Source organism: Coturnix japonica, chromosome 7 (assembly GCF_001577835.2).
Source record: "Coturnix japonica isolate 7356 chromosome 7, Coturnix japonica 2.1, whole genome shotgun sequence".
Classification (NCBI taxonomy): domain Eukaryota; kingdom Metazoa; phylum Chordata; class Aves; order Galliformes; family Phasianidae; genus Coturnix; species Coturnix japonica.
This window is the reverse complement of record NC_029522.1, coordinates 8,766,021-8,775,190: the sequence shown is the minus strand read 5'-3', so window position 1 is coordinate 8,775,190 and position 9,170 is coordinate 8,766,021. Positions and strand designations below refer to the sequence as shown.

The window sequence follows — 9,170 nt, the reverse complement described above, 5'->3', positions numbered from 1 at the left end:
AGGACTCAGAGATGTGCATTGATGTGCAGAGCATATCAACACACCCACCTAGCACTACACCTTGTCTCCAAAGGGCTGGTGCATGAGGGGTTAAGCAAAGCCAGGGCATGGGTTCATGTCACCTGGAGGGGACTGGCCAGCGGGAATGCGTGGGAGGCACTTTGTAGATGCAGCAGGAGAAGCCATTCAGAGCATCACAGCAGTGATGGGACATGCATCAAGACACAGGTAAGATGTTCCTTGAGACCTCCACCCTAGACCTCCACCTTTTGCTCCCTGACTCTAACACCCTTCTCCCCTCCTCCTCAAGATCCCGATGAAGATAATGAGCCACAGTGTGAGCAAGAGGCTTATTAAAATAGAGTGCTTATATGGAGATGACTTTTAGATGTCAGATGATCCACAGTCAGTGCCTGTGACAGCTTTATGAAGGCCACAGACCCTTCCCATTCTATAGTTACAGCCCAGTGCTTACAATGTGATTGAATTGTAGGGCTGATACAGTGAGCTTGATGTCAACAAAAGCAATGAGGCAACATTTGAACAGCTGCAGTGATTTAACAGGATAACCAAGGTATGTTAATGTGATTATCAGCAGAGTGGGTGCTTGTTAGTGCTTTACTGTGATAAGCCACTGATGGTAGGAAAATAGAGAGGGCAGCTGGGAAGCTGTCAGTCAGCTAAATATAAGCAAGTGTTTGCTTCTAGCTTCCCTGCAATCCCTGGCTATGGGTGAAGTCCTTGTTGGGAGCTGTGCTAAACCAAGGAGCCAAGTGCTGTTCTTTATGGCAGACCAGGAGAGGAGGAGCAAACAGTTTGATGTCTACATGCATGAGGTAGGCTATGGGTTGTAGTGTGACCCTGGGGAGTGGCCAGTAGTTGGGCTCTAGCTCATCTTCCAATTCTATTATGGAAATTAGGCCTGGTCTGAGGCTCCTGCAAAGATCACAGTAGTTGTAGTGGGCTTTGGATGCAACGTGGGTCTGAGGCATCATGCAGAGTACAGGCTTTTATGCTCAGTGTTTTATCTAGCCCATATCCTATTGGCTCTGCAAAGCTAAGGACTTGAAGATCCTTTGGCCCTAGCAGAGCTATGCTTGCTCTGAGGAAGTCTGTGTTTGGCAGTGGGCAAGGGAAAGACTAGTGCTAATGGTCAGGCTCTTCACAGAATGGCTTAGGTTAGAAGGGACCTTAAAGATCACCCAGTTTTACCCCCCTGTTACAGACAGGGTTGCTACTGGTGTATCAGGCTGCCCAGGTCCCATTCAACACAGCCTGATCACTTTTGTGGTCCTCATTTGGACCTGCTCCAACAGCTCTGCAGTTTTCTTTTTTGTGGAGGTTCTTCTCAGAGCTCCCAGCCCATCTCTCTCATTGGCACCAACACTCACCATTTTCAGGCCCTTCCAGTGGCTCAGTGCTCAGCATCATGTTGGCCAGGGCCACTTTGGGCTGTGCTGGGGTCTCTGGGGAAGAGAGAAAGAGAGGTCAGCCAAGGGCAGCCATGTTCTGCAGCAACACCCTTGGGGATCCCCACCACCCCCAGCCGTACTGGTGAGCCATTCCAGCACACTGGCTGCAATTCCAGCAGAGGGATCAGGGGACATGCAGGTTGTAGGAATCAGGCCTGGATCTGTTTATCCTAGCACGTATGTTTCAGAAATGTTTATTGGATGCAGCTGACACAATGAGTAATCCATCCACAACCATCTGGCTGCGCCAGGATGCTTCACATTGCTCTCCTCAGTTAGCAGCAGTGCTGCACAATTGGGCTTTTCTGTGGTGGTTATGGAGATCCATCTCAACCAGCTCTGAGTAGCCACTGCTCTCACCACAGCATGAGATGGGGCAGGGGCTCTGGAGGAGCAGTTGTTGTCTCTTGGTTTAACTTTACTCCTCTAGGCTTAGAGAGGGTGGGCTAAGACAACAACCAAGAGAACAAAGAGGCTGTGGTGGTTCTTCTCTTGCTCCCCTGCAGACCTCAAGGATTGTCTGTGCACTGTACAAAGGGCTTCAGTGGTGCTCTGCCCACATTCCCCACATCACAGCCTCGCAGCCCTCTGGGGACTCAGTCGTTTAGGACTGGCATCGAGGGAAGAAAAAAAATCCCTTGCCTTGGAAAGGAGATGGTGGTTAATATTGCATCACACTCCTTCCACGGGGCTGGAGGGCTGCAGCCACAAGAACTGATGGATGGAGAGGAATGTCTTGAATGGATGTGAGTGAGGGAGACAGTGCTACGTGGTGTTAAGGCCACATAGGTGGTATTGCTGCTGCATGTCCAGTTTGTTCCCATTCATGATTTCTATAGGAAATGAAGCCTCCCTGGGCACTGAGGCTCTAAGTCAACACATACAAATATTACTTCCACAAACTGATGTGTTTTCTCAACACTTTTGTGGGCATGTTTATTGTTGGTGAAGGTAAGAGACTTCGGACCTGATCCAAACCCACTGAAGCCAAAAGAAAGGCTCCTTGCAGGCAGTGGAGGAGGCTCTGAAGTGCCAGAACAGCCAGGGGCAGCGCTGGTGGCACCAACACAAGCTTTGCCGCATCATCCAGCCAAGGCACTTCTATGCCAAACTGCTGAAGGGAAAAGTTGGCCTTCTCTTACAGAGCAACTTCTGGCAACGCCAAAGGGTTTGGTGAGTTTTACATGTGATCTTTGCTTGTGGAGCTTGATTCTAAAAAGACCAAATTCACCATTTTATCCTTCCTATATGCTTTATTTGGATACTGCAGTATGCTGAGCAGATAGTGACCATGAAGATTATTATCAGAGAAACAGCTTTTCTTGCTTGTTTTGCAATTAAGCTGATCTGAATTGACTATTAATCCTGTTTGGCTCTTATTACTAATTACAGTCTGGATGCTAGCAGGACCCATTGTGCAAAGCCTTCTGCATGCACAATGAGACCAACACCCCTCCAGGACTGGCTTTAATTCTCCCACAATCTGGGTCAGTTTAATGCCCCTGAAGTGTCATTTTTCATTTGCCAAATAATACCAATGTTTCATAAATGGGGACAGAGGATACCTGGAAAGCAGTGACACAACTGAGTGTTGCCAGGGTTGGGACCATACGTTCTGACTGGTTATTATTATTTTTCCACTTCCTTACACGTTTATTTACTTATTTTGTGTCTGTTATCTTAAACTAAGTGGGGGGGAAGAGGGGAATAGTAATGAATGTTGGTATTTCACCAAGAGGAACTCACTTGTGCTGAATGTCCCCGTGTAGGTCGCTTTGGGCTGGGATTTCAGGTAGCCGGTAATGAAGACGAGGTATTTCTGTCCACTTCTGAGGCCCCCAATGACACGTTCAGTGCCGGTTACGTTTTGCTTCAGCACAAGAGAGTGGTCGTGTGCTAAGGTGATGGCGAGATCAAATACGTAGGCGTTGTGTGGCTCAGGGCTGGCCCAGCGCAGCCTGGCGCTGTTCTCAGTGACATCCGTGATCTGGATGTCATTCATCTTTGCTGCAATTTGGGAACAGGGAGAGAAACTGTGTGAAGGTCTGGAGAGGAAAGGTCTGAAAGAAAGGTGAGAGTCTACTTGTAGCATGTTGATCCCCAGTGTGCTGTAGGGAGGCTTTCTTTTTCATGGCCTGGATGAGGACCTTAAAGCAAAGCTGGCCTCAGGCCTAATGTAACCTCAGGCAAGTCACAGAAGCTGTTAGAGAAAGGTTTTCCTGCTACAGAGGAACATTGGAGGAGGCCTTAACATTGCTTGGAAGCAACAGTGGAACAAGAAATACCCAGAAAAGCTTGTTCCCTGAAAGCAGATGAAAGCATTGACCTTGCAAAAGCTGTTTTTACATGGTGATGTGTTCATCAACTGGCTTTGCTTTTGACAGATGTTCCTTGTTACTTGTAGAGAGCTGCCTGCACCCCCCTGCAGGAGCACATGGGAAAGCTTCTTTACGTGAACTGTAGTCATATGGAACAGCTTTATCATTCCCAACGAGGCCTCCACACTGATTCAGTGATGAATGAACTTCGACTATTTATATTAGCTGACAGAGAACTCAAACAACCTCTCTGTATGAATCACCATAAATAGCAAAACATAGCTAGGGGGATAAAAACACTAAAAGCAAAGGGGCCATGCTAGAAAGAGAAGTGTTCTGTCACCGTGTTACTGGGCTGGGCAGCAGGCAATGGATTGTCCCATTCTTAGATCCTAGAGCCATTCATGTTGGAAAAGACCTCTAAGATTCCCAAGTCCAAGTGTGAACATATGCCCACTGCCCATGTCCTTCAGTGCCACATCTCCATGGTTCTGTAACACCTCCAGGGATGGTGACCCCAGGGGAGCCCATGCCAGTGTCTCACTTCTCTTACTGAGAAGAAACCAGTACAGCTTTGCACTTAAAAATGTCTTTCTGCAAGAATAAAACTTGGCTTCCTAGTGGCATTTCTCATTAGGATGACTCTCTTGGGAAGTAAGCAAAGCCCTAATTTGCTACATCATAGACAAACCCAGACAAGAAAGTGATGTGAGGAATGGAGACAGCCTTCTACATACCTCCTTGTCTTCTCCTGCCGCTTGCTGCTGCAGCCGTGGTGCTTGTTGTGGTGCGGCTGGTGGCTTTGGTGTTGGCAGCAGTGCTTCCTTGGCTCTGTACAGTAGCATTCACCTGGACAGTAGTGCTCTCTGTGGGCCTCCCCGTGGCTCTGGTCTGGGCCGTGGTGCTGGCAGTGGTGGTCCTGGCATGAGCACTGGTGCTTGCAGCAGGCTTGATGGTGGTGCTTAGCGTGGTGGTGGTGCTTATGGTTTGGGTTATGGTTGCATTGGGGGCCACGTGTCTATCAAAGTGAAAAGCAGTTCATGTCTATTTTTCATATTCATTATTTTCCCAAATACTAGAGAAACAGAATTTTGGAGGTCTACTTACACTGCTTTTTGTCCAGTATGCTCAGGGCTCTTGGGTGTTTGATCACCTTGAAGCCACTTGCACTGTTTCCTTATTTCTGGAGACAGGTAGAAAGCAAAGTCACCTAGAGATGGAGGTAGATTGGTGTTAAACGCTGTTGTTGAAGGTGGTTGTTACCTACCAACACCACATTACATGTATTTCTTCTTGATTAAGAAAACACTTCTCTTTGCTTGCTCTTGTTAAAAGCTATGGACTGTTTCTTGATGTTTATTGTGTCAGTGCAGCATCCTGGGCAGAGAGACTTGTTATTCTGACATACAAAGAGCAGTAGCTGCAAGATACTAGATGGCTGTGTGTTTTAGTCACATGTAAACAGCACTCTCATAGCAAAGCACTTCCAACCACACTTCTAGTATTTTACTGAGAAGTTTCCAAGATCTCTGTAAGCAGTGGCTGGAAAAAATCAAAAGGAGAAAAACTAAACATTTATTTGTCAGGGAAGATGTGTGTATGTTGTGGGTTATTATTTTACTGCAAGACAAGCTCCAGTTCAGAGCCTCAGCACAACCAGACCCAACAGGACAAACTGCAGATCAGCTAGAATGCCAGGCATGATTAGGTTAGATCCCTATAATGAGCCCATAGAGGCCAAGCTAGATGCACACACAGACTCTGCTTGGTGGATCAAAAAGATGAGTGGGATGAGGAGGCCAAAAGGACCCCAAAGCACAGAGACAGACAACTGGACAGACCTACAGGCAGTAACAAAACACCACAAGTTATAGAACATATAAAACAAGGTTACTTCTTCAGTGGTACTACTGCCCAGTTAGGTGGTGAGGACAGAGAGCACCCAGCAGACAGGCACAAGCTGGCAGGCTGATCCCACTGGGGTCAGGTGTTGCCCCTTCCACGCTGGCTGCAGGATGTTATACTTACTTCTGATAAAAGATGGCAACAGTCTCCCAAAGCGTAGCAAGGGTTCTTCATGAAGCTCCCCAGGTTTAGAGACCAGTTTGAAGAACACGTCGTTTGGCTCGCTAGCGAGGCTATAGACATTCTTGACATCCACATTCTCGCCAATGCCCAAGATAACAAACAAGTATCCTTTGCATTTTGCATCAATTACAGCCTCCCGCAGGTACTCAAGTTCTTGTTTTTCCATTTTTCCAGTTAACATGAGAACTATGACTTTGAGATCCCGAGGGTTTGGTGCACTTTCAAAAACATGAGCCACCGTGTGTTCGACTGCGCTTCCCATCGCCATTGTGCCATAGAGCTGCGTCATCTGGTTCTGTAAGTAATGAATGATCTTCTCTTTGGATCCATAATCAGTTAATGAGAACTCTGTTTTCACTGGTGGGAAGCTTGAGTTGGTTTCATGTTCATAAGGAGCTTGCTGGAGAACTGCTACTCTCGCATGGTGCTGAGATATTTTTGGCTCAGAGCTGATTTCCATGTTGCTTATGAGGTGGGAAATGTACTTCTTCATCTCGTTGAACTGCAGAGGTGTGGTGGAGGCCGAGCTATCCATGATGAAGGCTATGTCGGTGTCTACATCTGTCGGGGCTGCCCTTCTGTCTCTGAATACAGGTCTTTGATTGCCATAGCCGCAAATGGGATCGGGTTCACACACATCTAGGGCAGAAATACAGTGGATTAACCACCTGAAGGTAACCATCCCTTGTCACTGTTGACAGTCTCTTTACTACATGAGATGCTGCTAAGATACAGACGTTCACTGGTCCATTACTTGCTAACAAAGAAATTTCATCCCAAAACACATTTAACCATACGTTTAGTATTTTTAATGCACTCCTCTGTCCAAAGAGACTTTTGAAGCTCTCAATCATAAATGACAGAGGGCCATATTTTAGAGCACTGAGATAATGGTATTTGGGATGTCAAAGCTAAAAAACAGAGTTTCTATTAACAGCCTGGAGAACGTGCCTAACAAACAGTGCGCCTTAGTCACAATGCAAGTATGCTCAGCCTAAACAAGGATCCCTTGTCTTCAGCAGCAAACGAGCTGACTCCTAGCTGGGCTTCCCTTCTGTACCACTGACAACCAACTGCTGTGAAACCAGAAGGATCTGGCACCATCAAGAAGGGAATTTGGATGCTTTACCCAGACAAACATGACAAGTCAAGAGCCTGCGGATGGTGTCGTTCAGCTGGCTGCCACTGGCTGGGAGAACGATCGCGTGTCCAACTGCTGTGTTGTTGATCTGGTAAGATACAAACAAAAGAAAGCCATGACGTTAGCATTGTTGCCTTCTGTTGTTTTCAACAGAAAGTAGGGGAGGGCAACCTCATGGCCAGCTCTAAGGGGTTCCCTACGCAGCATGCTGGTTTTGGTGCCTCCAATCTTGGAGGAACCTAGAACACCTGATGTCAGTGGGACTAGTTTAGACATGAAAAGGGTCAAGCACTTGAACCAGCATTTAGCATGCTCAGCTAGGGCTCTTTTTTCTGCTTTATATGTATATACCTCAGCTCTCCCTCTAGTAAGGATGCTACCACAATTCTACCTTCCCCCCCCCCCCGCTGACTTTGCCTTTCCTTCTTGCTACAGAAGCAATCTTTTTCATACCATGTCAAGCACACAGGAGCCATGGTCTGGGAAACAATTGACTCATCATAACATCGCTAGAGCTTTGCAGCATGTATCTCAAATTTCTCTAACAGACATGCTAGATGAGTTTGCATAGTAATGCTTCTCAGCGCTAAGCACTTGAAAGGCCTATGGAAGCCAACCAGCAGCTGGAAGAGCCAAGAGAAACATGCCATCAATCTCCCAATGAACTGAACTGAGGTCAGGAGCAGGAAAGGAAAGAAAGGGTGAACAGCCCCAACCTCCAGAGCTCTTTCGAGAACTGCATCCTGCCTGCTGGTGAGGAACACAGGAGTGACCCCAGCATCATAGAGCTTCAGCACGGCATCGTTGAGCTGTGGGGAGGCTTTTGTCTCCCCATTGCTGAAAAAGACAGCCACCTTCCTCATGAGGAACCCACTTCGGGCACGTTTGAAGGTGTTCCTGGCCACAAAGGACATGGCAGTCTCCAGGCTGCGTGGCTTTGTGGTCAGGGTTGCCTGGAAGTTTTGGATCTGCTGGAGTAGGCTCGATTTCTTCCTGGCATCAGCAAAGCGGATCTCCGTGGTGACTTCATTGTTGTAGGTGACCAGAGCCACACGGGCACCACGAGGGCAGTTGCTTTCAGCGATGGTTAAGTTGCTGACCACTCTGAGCACAGTTTGTTTCATCCTGTTGAAGACATCCCTCCCAACACCTGAGGAGGTGTCAATAGCAAAGGCCAGCTCGGTTGGGAAGACGGGACACTCCTTGGGACCTGCCAAAAACACGTATTGGGAACAAAGTGTGCCCCAGACAGTTGTCAGGGTGCAAGGACTACATGCTCAGGGGAAGTCAATCATTTGTACCACGTTTGTGGGGGAAATAACAGTTCCTGCACACAACAGCATCAGGACGTAAAGGACTGAAGGTAACTTACCATAGCAGCAAGCTGTGGAAAAGATAAAGGGGGGGAAAAAAGCAGTTCAGTCAGTGCCATTCATGTGATGTGATTGGCATACAAGGGTAGCAAAGGGGAATTAGCAAAGCACTGAGGTACTCACGGCATTTATCTTTGATGTTCTGCACAAGAGCACATTGCTTTAGGAAACAGAAGGAGAGAGAGTTAGAAAGGGCAAATAAACATGGGACAGAGCCAACAAAAGAATATCTCAAAATAAGGCTGAAATGATGCCACACTTACACTGATGGATAGTCCTTTATCACCTTTAAGTCCCTGTTAATAAAAATAATAAAAGTAATTGAATGCAATGGGTAACTTCAGTAGGCATATTTTTCAACCCCTGGCACAAATAGGGGTTGTCACATTTCTCAGACAGGCAATGAGGAGACTCACTGGGTGCAATGAACACTTACAGATGGTCCAGGGTATCCAATCTCTCCTTTCTGACCAGGTGTGCCAGGATTTCCAGCGTCTCCCTAGAAAGAGAAGTCCTCTCAGTGAATGTCAGCTGGAGGACTCCCAGGAGCATGAGTTAACCCTTAGAAGAGACGTGCATGTCTTCCAGGGTGCACTTGCGTAGGGGAAAGACTGCATCAGAGTAATACTCACTCTGCGGCCTCTGTTTCCTTTAGGTCCGGGGCCTCCAGCACCACCACGGTCACCAGGTTCACCCTGGATGGGGACAAAAAGAAATGATAGCTCTCAATCTGCACAGGCCCTCAGGTTGTATCTACGTTGTTTGGTAAGTGAACCCA

At 47.4% G+C, this 9,170-nt stretch overlaps 1 protein-coding gene across 12 annotated transcripts in view; it reads right to left on the bottom strand.

The window, feature by feature from the left end:
• The window catches only part of COL6A3 (collagen type VI alpha 3 chain), a 53,212-nt gene that overhangs the window by 4,554 nt on the left and 39,488 nt on the right, over positions 1–9,170 (bottom strand). For all 12 annotated transcript variants that reach the window (XM_015868081.2, XM_015868082.2, XM_015868083.2 and 9 more), the window contains 12 exons: positions 9,025–9,087; positions 8,829–8,891; positions 8,656–8,688; positions 8,516–8,552; positions 8,392–8,403; positions 7,736–8,229; positions 7,008–7,107; positions 5,819–6,517; positions 4,898–5,000; positions 4,528–4,808; positions 3,219–3,479; positions 1,392–1,466 (listed from right to left, as the gene is read on the bottom strand). In XM_015868081.2, the coding sequence (XP_015723567.1) occupies positions 1,392–1,466; positions 3,219–3,479; positions 4,528–4,808; positions 4,898–5,000; positions 5,819–6,517; positions 7,008–7,107; positions 7,736–8,229; positions 8,392–8,403; positions 8,516–8,552; positions 8,656–8,688; positions 8,829–8,891; positions 9,025–9,087 (2,221 nt within the window). The remainder of the gene's footprint in view (positions 1–1,391; positions 1,467–3,218; positions 3,480–4,527; positions 4,809–4,897; positions 5,001–5,818; positions 6,518–7,007; positions 7,108–7,735; positions 8,230–8,391; positions 8,404–8,515; positions 8,553–8,655; positions 8,689–8,828; positions 8,892–9,024; positions 9,088–9,170) is intronic.